Source organism: Rhinolophus ferrumequinum, chromosome 6 (assembly GCF_004115265.2).
Source record: "Rhinolophus ferrumequinum isolate MPI-CBG mRhiFer1 chromosome 6, mRhiFer1_v1.p, whole genome shotgun sequence".
Lineage (NCBI taxonomy): Eukaryota > Metazoa > Chordata > Mammalia > Chiroptera > Rhinolophidae > Rhinolophus > Rhinolophus ferrumequinum.
In genome coordinates, this window is record NC_046289.1 from 70,411,405 (window position 1) to 70,438,054 (window position 26,650).

General features: G+C 45.9%; 1 protein-coding gene across 1 annotated transcript in view; it reads left to right on the forward strand.

The window, feature by feature from the left end:
* Positions 1 to 26,650, forward strand: part of RYR3 (ryanodine receptor 3) — a 479,789-nt gene that overhangs the window by 291,729 nt on the left and 161,410 nt on the right. The window contains exons 26-35 of the mRNA XM_033107698.1: positions 97 to 302; positions 893 to 1,067; positions 8,439 to 8,647; positions 10,289 to 10,464; positions 11,354 to 11,390; positions 13,034 to 13,194; positions 15,975 to 16,140; positions 22,303 to 22,389; positions 22,798 to 23,024; positions 24,458 to 25,253. Of these exons, the coding sequence (XP_032963589.1) occupies positions 97 to 302; positions 893 to 1,067; positions 8,439 to 8,647; positions 10,289 to 10,464; positions 11,354 to 11,390; positions 13,034 to 13,194; positions 15,975 to 16,140; positions 22,303 to 22,389; positions 22,798 to 23,024; positions 24,458 to 25,253 (2,240 nt within the window). The remainder of the gene's footprint in view (positions 1 to 96; positions 303 to 892; positions 1,068 to 8,438; positions 8,648 to 10,288; positions 10,465 to 11,353; positions 11,391 to 13,033; positions 13,195 to 15,974; positions 16,141 to 22,302; positions 22,390 to 22,797; positions 23,025 to 24,457; positions 25,254 to 26,650) is intronic.

Sequence of the window (26,650 nt, forward strand, 5' to 3'; positions counted from 1 at the left end):
TCGTCAAATTCTATTGAGGAATGCTACCTAATTATTAAAGTTCTGTGTGCTCTTTTTCCCTCCTGCACTCTCTACTCCCTTTCCTTCTCTCAATAGCTGACCCAGCCATGGAGAAAGTCAGCATAGACAAGATTCGATTTTTCCGGGTAGAGCGGTCTTATGCAGTAAGATCTGGAAAGTGGTATTTTGAGTTTGAGGTGGTGACCGAAGGAGACATGCGTGTCGGCTGGGCCAGGCCAGGCTGTCGGCCTGACATTGAGCTGGGGGTCGATGACCAAGCCTTTGTGTTTGAAGGCAGCAGGGTGAGTCTCGACAGTGTCCACACATCCTCAGTCCGTTTGTTTTTTCCTCCAAACATTTCCCCGGAAGTTGGGAGTACTGAGTGTCTGGGTCTTGGGCTTCAAAATGAGTGGCCGTCACCACTAGCTAATTTAAATCACTGACTGATCATTACCTATTGATTGTCACTTTGCTCTTTGCTCTGGTGAAGGGGAGGACTGTACACCCAAGTACTTTCTGTAATCACTTGCGTATTTATCATTGCACTTAAGCCCATTGCCTCCACTCCAAAGGAGGTTCACAGAACACTATACAGCCAGTATCTGGAGAAGTCTTACCACTTTGCCCTAGAGGGAGTCCTGCTTGCTGTCATAGCTAACTAGATATTGGGAGACTTGGGCCACCTTTTCTGATGAGCCTTCTGTATGACAGTTTCATTCATCTATAAGTTAGATCACGCCTCCTTGTGACTTGTCCTTGGTAGAGAGACGAGTGCCCTGTAGAAACCAGGTACCATTACCATTTAGGAGAAATTGCTCTTTGGTCATTTCTCCAGCAGTCCGGGGGCTTCTAGGACCTCCAGTTCTCTAAGCCCTGGGGTCTTGTTTCCTAGGGCCAGTGTTGGCATCAAGGGAGTGGGTATTTTGGACGTACCTGGCAGTCAGGAGACGTGGTTGGATGTATGATTAACCTGGACGATGCCTCAATGATCTTCACACTGAACGGGGAGCTGCTGATCACCAATAAAGGCTCTGAGCTTGCCTTCGCTGATTACGAAATTCAGAATGGTAAGTCCACCTACCGCCTGCCCCCATGCCAGCTCCATGAGTGGGAGGAAAATCCAAGGAGAGCTGGGTGAGTTTGTCTACTTCCTTATTTAGGGTGCACTGTCCTTTGCACAGGCCTTTGGTGAAGACTAGCCCTTAACTATCATTTTTGAAGAAATCAAGACAAATAATAGGGATCGTTGGTTATGTACAGCATAAATATAAGTTCTGAACTTCCAGATAAATTGATTAAGAAGTTCTCCTCTCATTCCCTGTCCTGCACTTTGGCAGTTTAAGCTTCCCTAAGTTTCCTAGTATTACAAAGGAAATGCTAATTGCATAAGAACTAACATCCCTGGCAGAATAGAAAAGTCGGTGAATTAAAGAATTATCCTGTTATTCTGATTTGAATTGTCAGTCTGCACGTTTGTGTCCTTGAACTTGTTGCTTTGATGAGAACCAGTGACACAAAAAATTGCGACTTAGCTGCTTGCTTGAATGAAAGACAGTTTATTTTGAAATTCACACACGCTGTGAAACCCAAGCACAGTTGTGCTTATTAATGGCCATGAGTAGACCGCAATCAGGGCAGTGCTTCCAGCTACATAAAGGAGCAGTGGGCGCTTCTCGTTTCCTGTCTACAGAACCACATTGTGCACAAAGGTTGTTGGCATGTAGGAGAAGGAGCACTGGACGGTGAATCAACTGACTCCCTCCTAACCAGCCGTGGGGCTCCCAGAGAGTCTTGGCTTGACTTCTCTGGCTTCACTGTCTTCATCTGTACCAGAGAAGAAGAGGACGAAGCTGCATGAGTTCCAACATCCTTCTCAGATGTAAACTTCTGTGGCAATGACTTAATACCCACCGTGCACACACTGCTGAGCTTTGTGCTGTGCCACCCACTGCTGCTCCGTGACAGATGAGGAGGCAGGGCGCTTTATAAGGGAAGAAGCTGCTCTGCATCACCTGCTCTGCAAGACCTGGCTCTCCTCCCACCTCCGCCCCTCCTAACCTGTGACACCTTGGGTGGACTTGATTCAACATCTTTGCATCTCATTCCCTCTCTGTAAATTATTGGGGCTCCTGATAGCTCCAAGTCTCTCAGACTTTACAAAAAGAAACAGTCCCTGCCTAGAAATCTAAAAAGGAGATAAAACGACATAGGCAAAAGAGCAGCAGATATACAGAACACTGTTTATATAATAATATAAATATTCCCTGTTTACAGAATATTTTTAGCTTTATAAATCACTTTCACACTTTTTACAGATACCTATTATCTGAAACATGCATTTCCAAATGTACCCTAAAACAGCTTTAACAATTTTTCTGAGAGTCGCATATTTGGGGAAATAGAAAGGGTGCAAGTCAGTGTATTTTCCTAGACAGACAGGATAACTAAAACCAAATGGGGTCATATTTTAATGCCTTCTGAAAAGGTTTAAAACCAGAGTTTTAAAGAGAGAATCCTATTTGGGGAAACATGTGGGAAAGATGTTGCCGGCAGAAAGAAAGCTTTGTGGGCTGGTTCACTGGCAAAGGAGAGGAAATGTATAGGTGGACGTGAGGGCAGATTAGATGACCCAGCTTCTGACACTGCTCTTAGGAAATCCCTTTTCCTAAGGTAGTTACCGAGCCCCCACTACAGACAGTGCTCTCTTCTTGAGGCACGAAAGAAAATGAAAAACTGGAAGGTTCAGGCTCATCCCAAGGAAATGAGCTCTGTATGGTAGGAGTCCAAAGCCGGGAGACTTTTTCCTGGCTGTCCTGTACATGAACCAGGGAGGTTACCTACCTGTGAGGCTTTGTCTCAATCTAAGGAAGAGAGAAGAATCTTGTCGGTTGGGCAGAATGATGAGGACTTTGCAAAGTCCAAAGCCTTGCTACTCAAAGTGTGGTCTACTCATTAGAAATGCAGACTATCAGCTCCACCAGACCTACTGAATCAGAAACTGCATCCAGACAAGAGACGCTGCTGGTTCGTAGGTATATATAACTGCAAGTAGCAGCTGTATTAAAGAGTGCATTTTCTAGTTGTAAAAATAAATAAAATGAAAATATGTAAATGTAACTAATAATGTGGGTTAGAAATGGCAAATGACAAATACAGAATTAAAAGCCTATGAGAATGGGATTGGCACTGAATGTTAAATAGAGAATCTGAAATGTCTGCTCCTCAGAAGGGTATTCCCCTCAGAGGATATAACTAGAATATTGCTGTGGAATCAGGAAACTGCAAGAAAGGCTGGAACCGATTGGAAAATTTGCATGTGGAATTTATGGAAGACGAAGCCGGAAAGATAGACAAGATGGCGTTTACAGTCTCGAATACGAAGACTCAGTCTTTTCGTTCACAGTAGTCTTGTCTAGTGTAGGCCAAGCACCCTTGGACTTCACTCTCTCCGACTTGGGATGGGGGGAGCAGCTGTTGTAGGGTTTGAGCAGAGGACTACTATAAAGCAGAGGAACATTTTAGGATAACTCTGCTTTTAAAGATGATCTCTATTGTAATGGAAGAGATGCCTCAGACACTTTTTGTGTACAGGGACATGATTTGACCTTCCGAATAACCAAGTCTATACAAGGAAGCTGTTTTATAGCAGAATTTTTCTGTATTATGCGAGCACATGACATTGTAGTATCGTATCGCACTTTAGTAACAGAGACAGGATAAGGAGGAAGCTCTTTCAGTTCTGTGATGGCTCAGGAAGGCAGCTGAAAAGAAGTACATGTCATTTTTTTAAATAACTGTAGCCCAGAGGCCTGGAATAACCAACCATGTAGCATTTCTCTGTTCACCGTGGAAAGTGGAAAGAGGCAGCAATTCTTGCCTTGAGCTGTTAGGAAGAGCATCTGTCGAAAAGAAAACATTTTGTGCACTGTAGCCCCCATAAAGCAAAATCCCCTATGTGTTTGCGCTCTAGTCTCCAGCTTCCCAGGTTTGATGCAGGCCATTATCCCAGTGGGAGTTGTGCTGTGGGAAGTTTTTAGTCCTTTGAGAGAAGGAATGGGGCAGGCATTAAAATTCACGGCTGTTTTTCTCTCTGGGTTATTTATACATTATCTCTCTCCTCTTCTGTGTCATCGACAAAATACTCTTATCTGTCTCATTAGAATTTTTCTAATCATCGTTCGCTATCCGAGTGCCTGGCCTGGACCTTTACAGCTCTCAGTGTGGTCACCTAAAGGCGTCAAGAAGCTCAGAAGCTTCCACGATAGAACCTTTGCTATTAGTCTTCTCTGTTATTCCAGTTAAAGGAAAGGAAGATAAAATCCTGTACATCCTGCCAGAGACTTCCGAATGTCATGTCTGGAGGAGGCCGTAGTGCCAGGGTCCTGTTCTGCCTCTCTGCCAGGCACTCCCCTGGGGGACGTTCTGCTCCTACCACAGCTTTGGTGTCTGCACGGGCAGACTCCTGGACTCTTACTGCCATTGGCCTGTTGGAGTTTAACAGCCCCCCCAGCTCTGCTGGCAGCTCTTCTGTAGGCAGCAGATGAAACTTTCCAGGAAGTGCCACTACCATCTGCACGCAAACACACTGGTACCAAGGGTCCCCCTGTCATTCTTTCTCCAGATGGGTGTTATGCTTCAGAAAGTGGCTGTAGCGGAGGAAACATGCCTCTTGTTTCCTGTGTTTTCTGCAAGACTTGTGACGATCTCAGTTCTATCTCTGAACTCTACCTTTGTGAGGCTTAGCAGGCAATGAAAATTAATGGGTTAAGTACATGCTGCTGGATTGTGATTGTCAGAAATACCCAGGCAGTCACCTAACCACCTCTCTCCAAGATCTGTTCTTCCATTACATAGTTGTGATTTGCTCACATGTTTTTCTTCAGTTTGAAATGGATTGAAAATAGACCCATGGTTTGGATTTTCTAGAGAACTGGTTTCTTTCCAAACTCCTGAAAAGGTGACCTCTTGGATATCCCCCTTCCTTATCACAAAATCGGTATGAGGCCTGGTGATACCACGTTTATCAGAACCTGGGGTCCCCTACAGGATTTAAGTGCATTTGTTCTTGCCATTACCTTCCTGGATCAACAACTCTATGCACATCTTGGTTCCAGGTAAATGCCATTTGCAGATTTTCTCCTCAAACCTCTTCAAAAATGTCTGCAGAATTGCATCTCTTAGCCTGCATGTAGGGAAGGGATATTTCTGTTTCCCTTTATTTTTCTGTCTTCTTCCTTCTCTAGTCTCATTTGCAGCTATGGGTTCATGGGGTTGTGTGCAAAGTGTAAATCCTTATTTATGAGCATCAGTGCTCACAGTACTGCCACGTGGCCTTACCAAATGGAAATTTTTATCCTGATCAACTTCCGGGAGCCATGTGGCCAATTGTGACAGGTAGCCCTTTTCCTCTAAGTCTGGAGTCTTTGGTCATAGGTCTTATGGTCGTGGGTCTCCAGCTGCCTGATCTAGAGGCAAGCTGGTCAACTACATGACACTTAGGAAAATCATTTGAAAAGTGAAGAAGGAAGAATTCGAGCAAGTCATTGTGGATGAGAATTAGAAAGCAGGCATCCTGGCCTCAGTCCCCAGTGCTTGCTCTAGACTGCTCCTCAGGCTTCCTGTTCACATGCTGGCTCTGCAGCTCACTAGGTGAGAGATCTTGAGCAAGTTTTCAACTTGCCAAGCCTCAGTTTCCTCAGCTGTAAAATGGGAATAATAATGAGGTAAATCTCTAGAGCCCTAAGCCCAGTTTCTGATACTTAGAAAGTACTTGATAAATATTAGCCATTGTACTTTACCATCATTGTTATCCCTTATCTATTATACAGAGTTGTAAAGTTATATGAAGTTTTAATGCCTCAACTAAAGAAGTTTTAGAAATGGAGAGATCGTTAGCTGGAGCCCCTCGAAGGCCAGGCGTAAGGAGCTAATGAATTGTATCCAGTTATCAAGTATTCCCCAGGACAAAAGGGCTAGTGCCGTATGAGGACTTAACCTTTGCTGTCAGTCCTATTTGGGTTTTCTCTTTTCTAACTTAAGATTTGGATTGAGCTTCTCTGCCACTGTTTTACAGAGCTGTCCCAGCTGTACCCAGTTAGCCCCGTGGAAGTCGCCGACACTCTTCCCCTATTTTTGCTTTCACATCCATGACTTCTCATGCAGTGTTCAGCTCTCCCCTGCAGAGACAGGGCTTATACCCTGTAGGGACAGCACTTTAGAATGAGTGCGGCCCTCTGCCCTGGAGCATTACTGCAGTTTAAATCTGTGTCATCATCCACTGTAACACACACACACACACACACACACACCCTTGCACACTGACTGGCAGCTGGTCTATGAGTCAGAGGGTGTGCAATCTTGTTCCAATTTGTCACTTGCCCTTCTCATGACCTTGATGAAGTCTATTAGCTCCTCTGTTTTATCCTCAGTAAAGTGCTGTCCCTTCTGCTGATAGCTTAGGAATGAGGCAGATCCCAAATCCCTGAGAAAAAATGGCTCCATGCAAATACTGCCTTTTTTTCCCTTCTGCGTGTATCCTACATTGTCAGTAGGTCTGTGACTAGGAAGTTATTCATATGACCTGAGTTACTCAAAAGTCCTCATCCCTGTTTCTCCATGGAAGCTTTTACACCTGCTGCTCACTCATTCCACCATTCAAGTTAATAGAGAAGAAAGGAGAGAGCTTTTCTTAAAATATCCTGTCTCTGCTCACATCAGGGCTGGAACGCTTCATGATCACGGCTCCATGGGGGGTGGTTACCTGCCACCCCCTAGCGAAAACCAAAATACTGTCTTGGAATGTTTTACAGTTCAGCATTCGCTCTTCTATATTCCATTTGTCGTTTTCATATCTATAAGTTCCTGGGAATCAGGACAGTTTCCTCTCCTTGCTTCACATCTCCAAGCACATAGCAAAGCCTTCTGTCCCAAAGGGGACTCAAGAAATTGGCCAAAAAGCAATCCTAATTTCAAACGGGAGTCAGATTTCCAAAGGTTCCTTATTTGTGAAAACCTGTGTCTATAGAAAGGAGGTGATTTCACATACCAGAGTCACTAGTGCAAAAATGCCACGAGCACAACCGTGCTCAGGAGGTTGCATGAATAGAGGCTTGTCTGCTCAGCGTTCCCGAGGGCCGTGGCCATGGCCACCCATCTGCTGAGGACTGAGTGGCTCTGAGAGCGGCTCTCTTTATAGACAGCACCCTCATTCTGCTAGGACTGCACTGAAGCTCTCTTATTTAGAAATTACATTCAACAGTATTACATAGTGCCCTAAATGAGTTCATTGCTTCTGAAAGCAACCAATTCAGCTTGTGAGGGATTCTTTTCACTTTCCTGACTTGCTTACATAGAAACTTTGTGGCCTACATAGCACTATATAAGCACTGGTGCTAGGGAACAGTGGTTTTGTCTCTGGTCTCTATGAACGAAACTCTTACTGTTAAAGGTCAATTATCCCAAAACTGGCCTTTAAATTACCCCTTGAATAAACACTCCTGTCCTAGGAGTGACACGAGTTTTCTTTGTTGGGGTGCCAACCTCTGCTTTAGGTACTGGCCTTGGAGCCCTTCCTCCCCTTCCACGTGCTCTGAGCCTCCCAGCCTCCTACACCCTCCCAAATCCCGGATAATTAGTGCTTTCCCGGCTCTGCTGATTTGTTGGTCCACAATTATGATTTATAAATAGCCCACAAAGAAGAACACCAAACAATTTGAAAATCTGCTTTGGTCTGTTCTGCATGGCAGTTTTTTTAATATGTTGAAGCTACAGAAGCAAGATTGAAGAGATAAACTCTAGGAGGGAGGTGAGGCATGTTTGATGGCCGCTGCTCAAAAATCGCATCTTCCCATTTAACAGAACAGTAGGTGAGCGGGGAGGATGGGCGTTTGTAAATGGTGTTTTGTAAACAATAAGTCATAGTGTTAGCATTTAAAGCTTCTTAAAATCATCTTCTCAAATGGGAAGACACATTAGAGCTCTTATTTCCCTGGGGAAGATGCTGAGACCTAGAAAAATTAGGCAATTTGCACCAAGTCGTTCTTAGACTTCTTGTTGTTGTTTTGGGCGGTATTTAAAATTTCCCAGGGCCCAGTAGCAGTTTTAACTAAGGCACAGATGAAGAATTTCACTTTTTCTCTTACTGGTTTTACTTTTCCAACTGATGATTATTTACAGCTTAAGAATAATCTTGGCTGGATGATTGTTTTTCCCCAGATCATTTTGAACGAAGCTACTTTTCTTTCTCATACATCAAGTACAGCCATAGCCTCCACATGGCTCCTGTTGTTGAGTTTATGTGCCAGGGAGAAAGATGAAGGATGGTGTCCCATCTTTCCGACCGGGACTCAAAGCTTTTAAGGAAGCAGAGATTTGGCTTCCTCGCAGCTTCCCGGATGGCGCTGCGGGCTGAGGCAGGGCTGTCTTTCCCCATTCTGCAGGCTTTGTGCCCATCTGCTCTCTGGGACTGTCTCAGATCGGCCGCATGAATCTCGGGATGGATGCCAGTACCTTCAAGTTTTATACCATGTGCGGCCTCCAAGAGGGCTTTGAGCCTTTTGCTGTCAACATGAACCGAGATGTTGCCATGTGGTTCAGCAAGCGCCTGCCAACGTTTGTCAATGTGCCAAAGGATCATCCGCATATAGAGGTAACCTTACACGTCGTCCTGGGTGGCCCTGGCAGCGCAGGTAGGCCAAGGCACTAATAAGCCACTAATGCTCCTGTCATCACTCAGCTGCCTACCGATGTCAGGCTCTGGCTGCTTCCGAGCCACCTCCCCCTGGCCCACAGAGCTGCAGTTGCAAACATCTTAATTGGGGCAGCTTAGTGGCATCTTACAAATGGCAGCCACCTTTCAAATACAACCTTGCAGATCAGCCCCCAAGCCTTTGGGCCACTGTGTCTTCTCCATACGTTCCTGTACCGATATTGTCATAGTACTACAATATTCAGAGACCTTAAGTGTTGTTTCCCTAAGAAAGTTCAGTACCTGTACTTAAGATGATATGTCCTAGACATGATTCTTCTACGCTCAGATTTTGATGTTTTTTAGGCCCTGTTTAATTTCTACAGAACCATTTCCAGCATTTTAAGCTGAGGTGTCCTAGTTGATGATGATGGCTTCCATCTTGCAGGGGGAGCTGAGTGGAGCCAAAGCTTATAAGGAGCCTGATTTGGGTTCTGGTTCTACATCCACTTGCCTCTGTTTGGCCCGTGCCCACCGTGGTTTTCGTGTGGTGTGTATTGGGGAGGAAGGGAGGCTAATGGAAAATCAGACAAACCAACTCCATTGAAGCATTAGATTCAGGGGCTTCCGTCCACCTGACTATAAGTTCCCTTAACTCACCTTCCAATCTAAACTCAACAAACATCAACTCTTAATACCCCCGCTTTCCCCCACAGTCTGACACCATAGAGACTTGTATTTCTGACCCCTGTCTGACCATTACTTTAGAAAGCTGGCTCATAAACTTTGGGAGATCATGAACCCCTTTGACAAACCGATGGAATCTCGAGACCCTCCACTTAGAAAAATCTACAAACCACACAAACATATTTAAGCATACTCAGACCCCAGGATAAAAACTAGCCTCCAGAATGCAAAGAGAAATGCTTAGATCATACGCACATTATTATTATAAGTTTCGGTTGACTTCTTCTTCCCCACACACACACTTTAAAAATCCAGTTTAAATCTTTCTTCCTCCAACCACTTTCCCTGTAATGCTTGTGCCCTGCCACTGGGAATCTCCCCAGTACTTGGAGGGGCCTCGGGAAGCCTCAGCAGTCAGGCTGTGGCTGTGGCAAAGGTAGGAAATGCATTGGTGGGCGACACAGCCCCCCGAGGGAGCTGTGATTTCTCTTTTGAACTTTGGGCTTTCTGGCTTCCTCCCCCATAGATATTCTCATGCCTGCTGACAAGGGAAATCTTTGGGAGGATTCTCTTCTTTAGCCACTTGACCCCAGACCTCAAAGGTCAGCCTCAGTGGACACCATGCTGCATCATCCAGATACTTCTCCCCTGTCTTGCACCTACTTGTTCTCTACCGTTGACATTGCTGAAAACCCAGTGTACATGTCTTTCCATTTCTAATTTCTCTAGACAGAGGCAGATCTGTTATGTTCCATAGGGCAGAGTCCAAGTGATGATAACAATGGTTTGGTCGTCACTGGTGTCAACTTTTATAATTCGCAAAAAGCCTTGACATATGTAAGGTCACTGAGGGAAGGATGGTCAGGGTCAAGGTGAGGCCCTCAGGTGTCAGGTAAGGACCCATGGTGTTTCCAGGTCGTGAGGATCGATGGCACCATGGACAGCCCTCCATGCCTCAAGGTGACCCACAAGACGTTTGGCACCCAGAATAGCAATGCCAACATGATCTACTGCCGTCTGAGCATGCCGGTCGAGTGCCACTCTTCCTTCAGCCACAGCTCCTGTCTGGACAGTGACGCTTTCCAGAAAAGGTGAGGGCGAGACAGAGGTGTTCCTTGTGTCTGCTGTAAAGTTGGCTTTCCGTCTGTCTGTGTCTTACTCTACCTCAGCACAACTAGAACTCAGAGGGTAGGGTGCTCTCTGCTTCCAGTCAGGTAAAGAAATGAGGATGAATGTGTACACCCACGTGTGCATGCACGTGCATGTGTGTTTGTGCAGTGCACAATTAGGGGGCCAATCAGGCTAAACAGGGTGACATCTCGTGGAAAAGTTTCTACTCTTCTTGAGCCCTCTGAATTCCTCACTTCCTTGCAACCTACAATTACTGTTTTTGGAGTAAAAGGAGAAGATGCAATTGTTGTTGCCTTTATGTGAAATTTGAAGCTTCTGGAGGCAAATGCTGCCTTTCTTGGCATAACTATGTCCGATGTCCAACCCAGCAGCTGTGTGACTCTTTTGAGTAAGGTGGCTTCTTCCTTCCTGATAAGGGATATATTCCTTGATGTCTTTCTTTCCTTTAATGTCTTTTTTGTAATCATTAATGTACGTCTGCCTGTCTGGAGCTGTCTGGTCCAGGTTTTCTCTAGAGTTTCACTATCTCTCAAGCTTTAAACAAGCAAAGCTGCCTGAGAGAATGGGAGAACGTATGCAGAGGTATCCCTGCCTATGTTATTACAACTCCCCAGCCTCCCCCAGCTCGAACTTACCACTTGGGCTGCAGGACAAGAGTTAGAAGTCATAGCCCTGGCTGGTGGTAGCAGTTTACAGAGGAACAAGTCCCAAGACCAGCTGGAATCACTCACGTATTGAAAATAGTTTCCTAAACTTGCCTCTATCATTAAAGGTAGATCATTTGCCTGTCAGAATTGTGGGATTCTCTCTACAGCTTAACAACTAAAACATGGATTATCTTCCCCCCAGGAAACAGATGCACGAAATCCTCTCTCAAACAACAACAGTAAGTAAATGTGCTCAGTTATGATTTTAATTATTTGAGTCTTTGCAGTGCTTGATAATATGCCTCTTACAGCAAAGACCTATCTAGAGATCCTCTTTAATTGTCAATTACTGTGTCTTTTAATATCCATCTTGATGCTTCCAAAACTCGTCTACAGCATTTCTCAAATGGGGGAAGAAACGACAGATATTCAGTACAAAACAGAAGCTCTACCTAGAGCATCTCATTGGGCATCACTGTGTACTTTTGCCCGTTTGCCACCAGGGGCCCAGCACTGCCTTTCTGATTAAAATGAACATCATTTGGGGAGGGTGGGATCTTAATTTAATCCATCTGTTTGCTTCTTTATGTGAATTTCCATAAGTCAACTCTCCCTCTCTCTGAGCAGTGCCAGGAATAATGTTGAAAGCAATCCAATGAGAAGAAGGAGCCAGGGACCCAGCCCAGAAGATGGAGATTGCTTTTGGTCCCTTTTCTATAGCTAGACAGTGTCCGAAAACAACACTTGCTAACTTCTTTTTTCTTCTTTCACATTCTTCTTTTAACACCTGACCTCCCCCCCAAAAAAAAAATTCTTGGGAAGACGTGCATGTCACTCCTTCTATAAAATTACCCTGCAATCCCGAGTTCATAGGTTAGCTGCCATCAGGAAAAAGATCTTGCAGCAGCGGTCACACAATCAGAATGTGCAGGGCATTGCGCTGGGCCCATTGCCTCAGCTTCCCACTCAGTTCCCACAGCAACCCCATGAGACGGACGATCTCATGCCCTCTGAGGCACAGAGAGGACACATCCCTCGTCCAAGGCCACACGATTAATAGCTGCCAGTGCCAAGGTTCAAACCCCATTTTGTCTGGCTAACCCTTTTATCTTTTAATCAAATATATATATACACACACACACACACATACATATGTGTGTGTATATATATATATATATATATATATATATATATAACCAACTACAAATAAAAGTCATTTCACTAAGAATAAATATGCTCAGTTTTATAAAGAAAATAATGAGGCAATCACTTACCTTAGTTCTTTAGTTAGAATTATAACATAGGGATACATTTCACAACTGTTATGACACCTGCCAAAAACTGCTGTAATTCTCAACACTTTGTCGTTGAGCCTGGTGACCATACAAATCATGTTTGGCCACAATATGGGCTTTCTTTTGCAGCATCTTTTTCAAGACTTTCAAAAAGAATATCCTGGACTTTCCTGTAGAAGTGGAAAGTATAACAGGGGTTCTCTGAGCCTCGACTTTCTCTCTCTGGGGGCCAAGACAGTGCCCAGCTCTCCCCAGCAGCCCAGGTCTGCCCTGAGGCCCAGGAGAGGGTTCGGGTCCTGTGCAGGTCATTCTGAGAAACTACTGTTTATTCCATCAGCAGTACTTTCTGAGAAAAGGGTGGTAGTTTCTCTGGATGCTAAAGCACAACGGTAAAGAGAAAAATAAGGAAGCCAAAGTCTCTAGTCAGCCCTTCCTCCAAGTCTATAGAGTGCGATGCAATATACCTCTAGAACCACGTGTGCTTTTTAAGAAGAAAGGGCCAAGTGGGCTGCAGCATTATTTCTTCCTCCTGAGCATGCGCCCCCTGACTGGGGGCCACTCACTCCTCTGTGGTCTCTTTTCAGCAGTGCTACTACGCAATCCGCATCTTTGCTGGACAGGACCCCTCCTGTGTCTGGGTTGGATGGGTGACTCCTGACTATCACTTATACAGTGAAAAGTTTGACCTGAGTAAAAACTGTACGGTGACTGTTACTCTGGGGGATGAAAGAGGCCGTGTCCATGAAAGGTAAGGGGGCTTCTCATTCCCCCAAGCAGTCTTTTTCTCTCTAATCCCCACACCCCCAAAGAAGGAAACATCCAGCATCTGTTAAAAAGGGAAAGTGAAGCACAGGCTTAAAAATCCTTAAGTAAACGGTGTAGGGTCAGGGGATACGATGACAAGAGAAGTGTTATTAGAGAAAATAGCAACTTCATCACATATATAAAGCACAACCCAGGGATGGGAGATATAAATGGACAATGGGGAGGTCTGGACTCCATCTCAGACTCTTCTCCATGATTTCCTGGCAAGCCCCAATTTCTACAACTTCCACATAAGACAGAGAAAGATCCCTGGGTGCTTGAGAGTAGTCACTTCAGAAGAAATAAAAAGATGTACCACATCACACAGCAACTGATCAAGTCAAAACTCCACATCCCAAGAGTTTGTCATGGCTGAAAGCATGAAGAACATGAAAGAGACATTACAAATTCATGAATAATAACCACTGAATAGAAGTTAGGCAACTTTAGGGAAAGCACATTTATTTAGGCGTACCCATGCCCTCCCACCAGTCCATTGGTGCTGCCACCAGAGAAAGAATTCTTGGCCAGCTATGCCCCAGAGGTGACCCAGAAGACCATGCCTTGTTTCCACCTGACATTTAATAGACTCTTGCGACATGCGGATATGTGTAGAGATATAATAAGTTGTTTCTCAAGATGACCTTTCTCCCTACAAGGTCAGGAATGTTTTTGTAACCAGTGCTCTTTAGATGTCACTGCCTCATCAAAGGCCAGGGGTCAGGTAACTCGCTATGTCGGGGACCACTGTGGGCAGGTGGTGAAGAGCACAGACTCTGGAAGCACACTGCCAGGGTTTTAAACTGGGTTCCAGTACTTAGTAGAGGTGTGACTTTGGACCAGTCACTTAACCTCCCTGGGCTCAATTTCCTCATCTATAAAATAAGAAAAATAGTTCCAGTTTCATAGAGTGTTATGAGGATTAAATGAGATAATACACAAAAATACCTAGAACAGTGCCTCAACCCATGCGCTCAATAAACATTAACTGCTATTATTACTGTTACTGCATGTCTGTCATGTTATGAGACCCAGAGCAGATGCTATAAACAACATCTGGTTTAGGTTGGAAAGCAAAGTATGTGAAAGTAGTTGACCACTCCAGACTTTCCTCTTTAATCAGAAAAACAAAAGGCAGATGTGCCCATCCCCACTGGATCGATTTCTCCAATTTGCTGGCTGTGCCACGCCAGACAGATTGTTTGAGTTATCTGAGCCTCAGTGACAGCATTTATGGTGAAAACTAACTGACACAATTGGCACCTAGAATAAGACCCAGTACATAGTAGGTGCTCAGTAATTCTTATGTCTTTTTTCTTGTATAACAAGAAATAAATACAGGATCGATTTTCAGGCATTTCAATTTGGGGCCCTTTAAAATACGACTGAAGTGTAGGCGTGTACACGTCACACTCCTACAGCTTTAATACATTATTAATTGAATTGCGTAGTAGACATCAGTGTACTTAGTACTGTAATCACTAAACAGCAGTAGGAACATGACTGCCGTTTCACCTTTATGGAAAGCTAGCAATGGCTATCACTCTTTGCAAGGAGCAGCTTGCGCTGGCCCTGCCTGGGGAGACTCACACTGAGGCATCCGCCTGAGGGGACCCCAGACAGGAGGGGAGGACAGGAAGTGAATATGTTTACAAAGGGGATTACCAGTCACAGGGAAAAGTGATAGACTTCTAGAGCAGGAAAGAACCTTGGAGAATTCTTATCAACCCTTAGTTTTCCAAGGTCAAATTAGATTGACCTTACCATGTTTAGAGGGGCTGCTCTAGTATCACGTAAAGTCCCTCTCTCATTTAACCTGAGACAGATCACTTTGTATTCCTTCAAGCGACTGGGTGCCTCAGAGGGCACCCCCAGGGCCTGACTTAGGAGGAGACCAAATTGACTGCTCCCTGCCCACAGCCCTTGCAAGGGGTTCCAGGATCACCTGGTTCATGGTGCCACTTCTCTAAAGCCCACCCAGGATTTAAAATCTTACAATGAAGGTATCAGGCTTTGGAGCCTTAAAGGCTTTGGGGTTATTAGAGTTGGCTTTTAAATCTAAATAATGGCACCTGTGCTAGAGTTTACATTCTGAGGGTTGGTAGACAGCCAGCTGAGAAAGGCACCCAAGCTGGTAGTTAGGGGAAAATGTAGGGGGGCAGAACTCCAGGGAGCTGGGAAGGGCAGGATGCTGTAGGTCCGGGAGGTGGGAGGCCATCGGAGACAACTCCACCTACTTTGCAAGTCTGCCCAGGCCCAGGCCTGCCATCCTAAGGAATGTGGCTTTGAGTTTCCAAGTGTCTTACAGACTTTTTGTCCTGACACTGGACTAGGACTCTGAACACAGGTTTTTGTTTCTGCCTCTTACACCAAATGCCTGAGTCCGCCTGTGGAGGTCACCCTCTCTGTGCCTCCATTCCCCATCTCTGAGGTGGGAATACTACCGTCCCCATTATCTGTTTCAGAGGGGTGGACTGACGTGGAGTCTAGAAACAGATACCTGAACGTTACACTTTTCGGACCGAAGTAGCCCAATAGATCGCCAAATCCCTAAACTGAGTTGTTCATGCCTGAGGAAACTGGGTTGAAGCAGAATGAATTCATTAAAGAGAAAAAGTTATTGGGGCAAACTGGAAAGCCTGGGATATGTCATCCCCGAGTCCTGATTGCAAACTGCCCCAGTCCCAAACCTGATTCTGTGCCTTTCATCTCTTTGGCTCCTAGTGTAAAGCGCAGCAACTGCTACATGGTCTGGGGTGGGGACATTGTGGCCACTTCCCAACGATCAAGTCGCAGCAATGTGGACCTGGAGATCGGCTGCCTCGTGGACCTGGCAATGGGCATGCTGTCGTTCTCGGCCAATGGGAGAGAACTTGGCACCTGCTACCAGGTACGGGTGGCTTCTCAGGCCCAGACAATGACGTACGTCCCTGGCCTGGGTGCCTAGGGCTCTGCTCCTCGTTCTTCTCCATCCTCAGCATCCCCATCAGAGCATGCAGGGGATGAGCCCGTGGGGCCCCTAAACCATCTCGGGACACAAACACACAAAAGAGCGAAGTGGCTTCGTTTCAGTATGGAACGGGAACAAACGGGGGAGGGGCAGGTGTCATATTTATTGGTTGATCAGATACGCTGGTCCTCTTTCTAGAAGATAAGCAGTTTTTCCGTGGTGGGCTCTAAAAAGGTTGTGCATTTATTCCATAAATGGTTCTTGTGCAACTTTTATTTTACCTGCGCTATAGAAGATGTAAAGTTTAAAAGGTGAACAGAGGTACTCCCCGCTTTAAGGAACACCGATGCTCAAAATATAGACCCATAGAAACTGATTAATGTGCCAGGGAGTATTCCCTTTGCAAAAGGTGATTGTCATTCCCTATGGATTTATATAAATATGCATTTATATAAATAATGTTTCCCTATTTCGTTGACTGTGAATTCTGATAGAACTACTCAGGAAAACCATCAGTTGTACATCATGTCAGTTTACCTGTCATTAAGCACGAGAAGCCTGATTTCCTTTAAGCAGGATCTTTGTCTTTGATGGCCAGGTAAGCTTGGGAAATTACCACATATTCTGAATTTCCCACATTTTGAAGTTTTGCAATAAACGTCAACTTTGAGAAATACTTTAGAAAGAAACCTGCCTAACCAGGCTCTTCTCAACTTATTGAACCAAAAAACAGCTTTTTTGTTTGCTTTTTTTTTTTTTTTTACTTTAACAGTTACTAGTGTTCTATAAGCCTAGAGTTCTACCAAGCATACCTGGGAAGAGCTAAAATAAGGAGTTAAATTTCTATATTAAACCTTCTTGACACTCCAAGGGTAGAGCGGAGAGTCTCACGTATGTGTGGACAGATAGTGTTATCCAAGTTCAGAGAGGGAAGAGCTCTCCTCCGTTGAGAGTGGTCTGGAAAGTGTTCATGACGGAGAAGTCTTGATTTTGAAGCCGGAAAAAAAAAAAAGAATTCGTCCACATGGAGAGAGGGCAGTATACTAGGTTGAAAGAATGGCACAGGAAGCATTAAGGAAATAGGGAAGCAGACAGTATTATGTGTGAGGAACAGTGGACAGACTAGTGTGAGGCTTTATGATGAGTGGTGAGAAAGTCATTTAGAAAGGTAGGGAGGTAGGGACCGGGAATGAGGAGCTCCGGGAAGGTTGCTGACCCAGGACAATGGTACGGCAGTAGTGAAGGAAGCTTAGCTAGCTACAGCAGATAAAAAGCATCCTGCTATGTAAATGGATGAACCCCTAAATTCTAGGATTAGCCCCAGGTCACAGCCTCCAGGCTGTAAAGCCTCTTGGCAGTCATTTCTCTGGCCTGTGGTTGGAGAGATGGCATCTGGAGGGGAGAGATAGAGTAGTTGCCCCAAATCTGAAATGTTTGGTGACAAAGAACAGAGAGACCGATCCCTTTTGGGGGCCCGGGGACAGCCTGGTGGTATGGAGGCAGCTGCCTCCTCTCCAGTACCTCCTTCTCCTCCTGGCAAAAAGTGGAATCATCAACCCATGCAGCAGGCTTGGTCCAGCAGCTGGGGCCCCACCAGCTGTTCCCAGAAAAGAGACCTTTTCGAAACCAGACATTGAGGCTGAATGTAAGATATCCTTCTAATACTTGCTCAAGATTCTACCTTCCCCCCAGTCCCGTGAGAATGCTTACATACATTACTGCTGTCCTTCAGAATCCATTAGCTTTTTTCCCATTAACTTCTGAAATGAGTTTGACTGAAGGGTCCTCCCTGAGCTGCAGAGAGCTCTGAGGCATCTAATAACTTTTAAGGCTAGTTGGGCTTCAAAGGTCCCTAAATAAATAAATAACCCATGGCGTTCACAGCAGCAGTGCCTGGCCTGCCTCAGGGAAGAGATATTCAGGAGATGTTACAACAAAGAGCAGGACACTGCTGCCAGTTTCATTCTATCTTTCACAGTAGTTTCTGGGTGACATTGGGATAGTCACTTGTTTTCTCTGAGCTGCGTGTTGGCACCTACTCCCGGGACACCTGCCTCTACTCCATGCATATAAATCCTGATTTCTCCATTCGGCTTCCTGCCTCCCACAGAGGAATGTGGCTGTGAGTGCAGAGCGTGAGCCAGGCCTCTCTGCACCAGAGCCCTGGGGAGGTTCACACCCAGCCAACCCCCTGTTCATTCCAGGCGTCAGGCGAGACGCTAAAGTGTCCAGCTGTGCCTCTGGTCCCCCAGCAGTGGCATAATTATTATTCTGCAGCGATAGCCATTTTCATTTTTCAATTATCTCGAGAGGAGCAGAGCAGCAATATTTATACACTGGCTTTCTATTCAGATAGGGCCAGTAACCAAAATACTGAGAGACGGATTCTCTCCAACAATATTTTTTGAGTTCCCCATTAAATACTGCTATGTAATTTGAATACCTTTTTCTGTCCCTTGTAATGTAATCATGGGTGAAATGAGAAATAAAATGTATGTTCAAGAGATACTATTCCTCGGTTATTGACACCCAAGACACACTGCTCTGAGAGGTTGGCCGGCTGTGAGATTCAGATTTGCAAAGGGGTTAGCTTTCAGTTCGTGCCAGTTAATATACCCTGATCTTCACACTTAATTAGAAACAGAATGTCTAGATCAGCCAGTGATAAAATGTACCTAAACACAAAGGGAAAAATATCTGGTACTTCACAGCAGCCCCAAATCTGGGCTCACTGCTCATTCCATTAAAATGTAAGTTCCCCATCCAGCGTATAAAGTCCTTGAGGGCAGAGGCCTTTTCTCACGTTCACTGCTGCATCCCGTGTAGGTGAAATACCTAGTGAGTGTTTACTAAGTATTTGTTGTCAAACTGCCCAACTCAGCTATGAAGCCACTATATTCGTTTTTTAATTGCTGCCTAACAAGTTACCACAAAATTAGCAGCCTTAAAAAGCATCCATTTATTGTTTCGCAGTTCTGCAGATTTGACTGGGTTTTCTGCTTAGGTCCTCACAAGGCCAAAATCAGGGTGTTGGCTGGGCTGAGCTGCCTCTGTCTGAGGCTCTGCAAGGAATCCGCTCCAAGTTCGTTCATATTGTTGGCAGGGTCCTGTTGTGGTTGGAGACTGAGGTCTGAGGTCCTTGTTTCCTTGCTGGCCATCAGTCAGGGCCACTCTCTGCTCCCAGAGGTACCCACATTCCCTCTCACATGGCCTCTTCCATCTTCAAAGCCCCAAGGGCGTATCCAACTCTTGTCATGCATTGAATTCACTGACTTTCCCTTCTGCCCCGAGAAGTAGACAACACCTGCCTTTTAAGTGTGCATGTGACTAGATTAAGCCCACAAGGATAATCTATCTTAAGGTCAACTGGTGAGTAGCCTCTCTTATCTCTGCACAGTTCCTTCTGCCATGTAACATACATGATCACAGAAATAACCCCAGGAGTCAGGAGGGCCAGCTAGGATTCTGCTTACCCAGGCACCGGCTTTAACCTTGTGTACACCACCATGAGCCCACACTTCTGTTATCTTTCTATTATAGTGACTGAAGAAAAAGTTCCTTGGTTCGTCGTGATGCGGTTATACTCTGCAGGATAGAAATACACCTACCCCAGGGAATCCTAAAGGCTTTCAGAGCACGTCCTCTTTGCAGGGAGGTTCGAGGAGGGCCTTGGCATTTGGCTGGGTAGTTTATGAAGTTTGCAGGATCCAGTCCCGAGGAACCTGAAAATGGGCCACCCTCTTCAGCCAGTAGCACTCTGTACCAGTATGATTTAGGGCAGCACAGGCAACTTCCAGCTGAATGCACCTCTCTCCCTGTGAGCACAGACTCATGAGCTGGTCCAGGTGAAATTTTCTCAGCCTCCAGAGCTCCCCTTGCATCAAAGTGTGATGACTTGAGGTTTTCGCAATGTCCTAGATGCCACACAATGGGTATTTGAGAAATCTGGGGCCAGCCCAGGTGGATTTTGGCCACCTTATGGCCAAAGTCCCGCCAGCATCAGATCAGAATTTCCTATTTATATCTCTCACCACAGTAAACCCAGAGTCTGGCACAAAGCAGCTGTATGACAGGCACTAAATAATCGTTTGTGGAACATCCTTAACAAAGCTTCTTTCAGACATAGCGAGGCAGTTCTAGCCGTCCTGTCCCTATACTTTGGTTTTACAGACATTTATCCACTCTTATCACCCATGGGTACCTGAAGCTTTGGGGATGAAGTAAATGTTTGCCCCTGAACTATGAGCCCACGGCAGTGTACTGGAATGACCGTGATGGATGCAAGGCTGGGGTTTAACCAGTCTTCCCTGCTTCTTTTAAGTTGCAGCCCTTAAAATGTGTGTTTTTAGAAATCGTATATCTAAATGCATCGAGGCAGTTCATTCTGTAAAGGAAGCCTGTAACAAATACCCTGACAAAAAGAAAATTCACTGTATTCATATTTTATTACCACATAACAAATTACCATAAACGTAGTGACCTAAAACTGCATTCATTTATTGTATCATAGTTTCCACGGGTCAGGAGTCAGGGCACAGCTTGGCAACGTCCTGTACTCAAGATATCACAAGATTGCCATCAAGGGGTCAGCCTGGCTTTGTTCTTTTGCGGAGCTCCAGGTCCTTTTCCAAGCTCACGTGGCTGTTGACAGAATTCAGTTGCTTGCATTTGTAGAACTAAGGCTCCATTTATTGCTGGCTGCAGCCAGGGGCCAGCCATTCTCAGTCTCGTGCAATTCCATGGAATTCCTTCTCACATGTTCCTCTCACAACATGGAGTTTACTTCTCCACGGCCAACGGGAGAATCTTTCTTTCCATTCTGCTTAGATGGAGTCTGATATAATTGTGACCTAATCAAGGGAATAACAGTCCTTTCACTTCTGCCGTATTATGTTTGCTAGAAATAAGACAGGTTCTAGGGGAGGAGATTAGACAACGGGGTAACTCACGGAGGAGGTGCGGCACCTTAGAGTAGGTCCACAACGTCCAATATCCCCTAATTTGGTGAGTCGGGAGAGCTGCAAGAATTTCCTAATGTCTGAATTTGCTTAAAGGCAAAGTACGTCAGTTGGTAGAATTAACTGAACTCCTTCCTCCATGACCCTCCAAGTCTGATCAACAGCCCTCCGTCAAAGTGAGCAAATGATAAATGGAGCCCCAATGTCATAAATAAATAAATCCACATGCCTCATCTAAGTGGCAGCTAAAAGACAGTCAGTGATCCACACCATTTACTGTAAGAGCTAGAATCATAAAGAGAGAGAAGGGGGTGGAGACAAGTCCAGAGGAACCAAATGAAAGGAGGGGCTTTGAGAGAGGAGACAGGCTCTGGAGGCAGCCTCTTCCTGTTATTCTAGGGAAGCACCTCCTGGTCCCTGCCTGCACAGCAGCAAGTCTTAAGCTTGTGGGTGCTTTCCTTTTCCAAGGACATTTGGCAATCTCTGAAGATATTTTTGATCATCATGACTGCAGTGGGGGTGGTGGGCACTCATGACATCTAGTAGGTAGAGGCCAGGGATGCTGAAAATATCCTGCAATGAACAGCCCACACAGGAAAGACCCAGCCCAAAGCATCAGTAGTCCCAGGGTTGAGAAGCCCTGCTATAAAAGGCCTCCTGTGCTTGCCTGACCAATGTCTATTCGCCTTCAGAAATAATACTGAAGTCACCACCCCATCTTTAATTATTAATATCACCTCCTCTGGGCAGGTGTCTCATGCTCTCTGAAGAGCCAGTACATCTCATTGTTCCGTGACCAGGCATCGCCTTTGGTGGCAAGTTAGTGGCTCCCATCTGTGACTGTCTTCCTAAGCACTGGAGAAAGCTGTTGGCTTCAGTTTCATGAATGAGAGAATGAAATGATGTGAAATGGTGCAGCCCCAAGCAGAGAGAGGGAGAGGGTGTGGAAGATGAGGAGCAGTGACACTACCTGCCAGTAGGTACCAGGTGTCTGAGAATTTCTGAGCAGTGGAGAATGACCAGCCAGTGAACTGTCCTCTTGCAGCTTAAGTTAGAGTGAGAGCATTCATGGAAACACCCAATGACGTAGCCACTTATGATTTTATAATTTGGGGCAAACCTCTCCATTTGTTTTGGTTTCCAGGTAGAACCCAATACAAAAGTGTTTCCGGCAGTCTTCCTGCAGCCTACAAGCACTTCTTTGTTTCAGTTTGAACTTGGGAAGCTGAAGGTATTTATCTGTCCCCTCCTCTGATGGCCATGACAAGAGAAGCCATACTGACCATTGGGGGGGAAATCTCAGGACTCAGAAAACAGGGGAATCTGTCACTCCCTCACTTCTCCTCCCACCCCCACCCCCAGACTCCTACACTTGCCTGTAAAATTCTTATGACAGAACATTGGTTCTCATTTTCCCCTTCTCCTTCTGTTGGGTACTGAAATAATTCATCAAAGCTCATATAAACTGTTAGGAAAGGTCTTAATTAATGCTGGCAAAGTCCTTACCGGTCCCTGGATACCTTTGTCTCTCTCGAATTTATACTAACCCTAGTGCTTGTCATGGGCCAGGCACATTATCCAGCCCCAGAATGCCTTGCATGCGTGTTCTCCTCTCGAATGCCTTTCTGCCTTGCCCCAGAACGCGATGCCCCTGTCGGCGGCCATATTTAAGAGTGAGGAAAAGAACCCAGTCCCACAGTGTCCCCCTCGGCTGGACGTCCAAACCATCCAGCCCGTGCTCTGGAGCCGCATGCCCAGCAGCTTCCTGAAGGTGGAGACCGAGCGTGTGAGCGAGCGCCACGGCTGGGTGGTGCAGTGCCTGGAGCCCCTGCAGATGATGGCACTCCACATCCCCGAGGAGAACAGGTAGTGGAAGGGCCCGCGAGGACGGGGCAGGCCCGGGAGGCAGCGAGGCAGGGCCCAGCAAGCCCCGAAGGGAAGGAGCACCATCCTCATTGGCCCAGGGCCCTGCTGAGTCCCAGGATGACTGTCGATTTCCCCAAAGCCTCAGTGCGTGTCCTTTCCCTTCCCCACTTCTGGTCTTGACTCAGAAACAGCAGGATATTCACTGGGATGTGTCTGCCCCAGGGCCTCACTGTAGCTCCGGGTGCCTGCACTCAGGAACACTGCCATGCCTTTAATTAAAAACCCTACTGTGACTGAAAATACATGTTTATTGATGGCAAAAAGGGGACGGATGGGGCATACCTCGCTTGCTTAGAGAACAAAGAATCAGGCTCCCGGCCTTCCCTCATTAAGAAGCCCTCTTGGATCATGGCCTGGGTTCAACCCTGGCTCTGTCATTTTCTGGCTATTTGGCGTTGGGTAAGTTAACTTCACGCACTCCACGCCTCAGTCTCCTCATGGATACAGTGGGATAAATGCCCACCCAAAGGATTGCTGGGAGCGGGGGGAAAAAATGAGATTGTATAGGTAAAAATCTAGCACAGTTTCTGTGTGTAGTATGAAGCAAGTTCTATTTTTATGGATATTACCCCTTGATCTCTTGGACTAAAAAAATAAAGTAATAGAGGGTAGAGGTATTTGATCCCTGCATAGTTCCCTTTTAGATATTTTATTGGGTCACGGGCAGCAATAGGACAGCCATGTAAGCTAATTGTAAAGGGTCTCCAGATCCAGGGGGAGGAGCAAGACAAAAGGGAAAATCTAAGCAAAGATCAGAGCCCCCACAAACGAGGGAACAACACACAGGCAGACAGATCTCTAAAGTCAGGAAGGAGCAAGTGAATGGATTGTGTTCCCTCTCTGGACAAGAGTGCAGTGTGTTTGTTTTCAGGGGAAGGGAAGCCCCAGGAATGATGGGAGAGTGGAGGTTACACAGGTGATGTAGAAGGCAGACTGATGGAGGGCTGCAGCTACATCCTCTGAGGGCCTCTTCCGTCAGGAAACAGGGGGTCCCCTTGAGCCTACAAATGAAAGGACCAACTCACCTCTGTCATATACCTCAAAGTTTTTCAGTGTTGAGATTTGGGGTTTTCCCTAATAAGGAAGACTTTAATGTTTGGCAAGCTAATATCTTTTTTAAGTCTTACAAACTTTTGAGACCCTTCAAGTTAAACATGGTGGATTATCAGGAACTGGGATGTGGCCCGGAACTGGGAGAGGAATAATGATCTAGAAGGGAAAGTGGGACGGAGACGCCTCCATCCTTCTAAACCCTGAATAGAGTAGAAGGGGTTGGGTGAAATCCCTGGGGGATTCATAGAGCAAAAACCCTGCTGAATTCTGGCATTTTTCTCCCTGTGGAGTGGTTGATTGCTTGTGTCATTCATTGTCAGGTGTGTGGATATCCTGGAGCTCTGTGAGCAGGAGGACCTCCTGCAGTTCCACTACCACACGCTGCGACTCTACAGCGCTGTGTGTGCCCTGGGGAACAGCCGAGTAGCCTATGCCCTGTGCAGCCACGTGGACCTTTCCCAGCTCTTCTATGCGATTGATAACAAGTACCTCCCCGGCCTGCTCCGGTCTGGTTTCTATGACCTGCTCATCAGCATCCATCTGGCCAACGCCAAGGAGAGAAAGCGGATGATGAAGAATGAGTACATCATCCCCATCACCAGCACCACCAGGAAAATCCGCCTGTACCCAGACAAGTCCAAGAGGCACGGGCTGCCTGCAGTCGGCCTGAGAACGTGCCTCAAGCCAGGATTCAGGTTCTCCACCCCTTGCGTTGTCAGGACCAGTGAGGAGCACCAGAAGCAGAGCCCTGAGATCCCCTTGGAGAGTCTCAAGACGAAGGCACTGAGCATGCTGAGAGAGGCTGTGCGGTGCAGTGGCGCTCACATCCGGGACCCTGTTGGGGGGTCTGTGGAATTCCAGTTTGTGCCTGTGCTGAAGCTCATTGGAACCCTGCTGGTCATGGGGGTGTTTGACGATGATGACGTTCGGCAGATCCTCCTCCTGATCGATCCCTCTGTGTTTGGAGAGCACAGTGGGGAGCCCGAAAAGGGAGCAGAGAAGGAGGAAGTGACTCAGGTAGAGGAGAAGGCAGTGGAGGCTGGGGAAAAAGCCAGCAAGGAGGCTCCAGTCAAAGGCTTGTTACAGACCCGATTACCGGAGCCTGTCAAGCTGCAGGTAACTTGGGGCCCTTGGAAAGAGCTGAGGAGGGAGACAGTACAGCCCAGTGAGGAGGCTGGGACTGTGGACACTGGCCTGAACCTGGAGGGTAGCAGAGATGTTCAGAGTACCCATCGGTCATGCTCATTCCTGAGACGGAATGTACTCCCTAAGTCTCCCCAAGACAAAGTAAAGATGCCAACCCTCGTCAGTGAGGCCTGCACTGTAGAATTGTCTTTCGGGTACCAGTGATGGATTTGCCCTGGTCTTATCTTTTACCCTTTGGGACTAAAGGGTTCATTTGTGAGATCCTGTCTAGAGAGGGAAAGGAGCCTTTGGCCGTGGAGCACACCAAAGGAACTGGCTCAGCGAGTGACCACACTCATCACCTGCTCTCATTTATTACCAGGCTCTGATCACCAAGCTGATGTTCCACTAGCACTGAAAGAAACTGCCATGTGAGCTAAGGAAAAGGTCAGGCTCATGCAGAGCTGTCCCCTGGGCATCACCGAGGAAACCTCAACACTTCCTAAAACACATTCTTATCAGATGTAAGCTAGCGTCAGGGACGCACTGAAGACAATAACTTTAGTCTTCTGGGCACTGAGAAAAGAAAAGAGAAGTGAAAATGAATAGAGTAGAACAGTCTGCCTCACAGAGTGAGCCTGGCTCAGGCATCTCTGGATTTCAGTTTCTCTCCTCTGCCCCTCACCTACCAATATAAACTTGCCTAGTCAATAGCCATGAGAGCCTTAGCTTTATGATTTGTGACATGTAAATGATACTATAGTAAACCACTAGATTAAAATGCATTTTTATAAAATATTGTATGAAAATGTTTCATAAAATGTACTACAGTAAAGTAATCTGCAGTTGAAGCTCTCTGATCCAATGTGGTTGGATTGGTAGGTGGTCAGTTAATCAAAACATTGAATATAGAAGAGTAGCATAACAAATTTTACACATGTACCTTAAACCTTGTATTAAAATACATAAATGTGCTATTCTACTATAGGGCCAGGACCATTTCTCTAATGTGAGTCTCTGACTGGCAAATAGTCTTCTCTTGTGCATAGATGACACCTGTCATGCACCATCTACAATTGCCTTTTGGGGATCTTTAAAGTAGATTGCACATTTAGAGGTAATTGGAAAGCTGAGTGCAGAATGCTTCTAGATTTTTATGATTTCCCATAATTTGTTGTAGTTGCCTACCTCACACCCAATTTTTAGCATTCTTTTTTTAAAAACTTGCCTTTCACAGAGGTCCCCTAGTCATTCAACTTAGTTTTCCTATTTCATTGGCTCATATAATTGTTTTTTCTCTTTGGAAATTTATTTATTTTTAAGAATTTTATTAAAATACAGCTAACATACAATATTATTTTAGTTTCAGGTGTACACCATAGTTATTC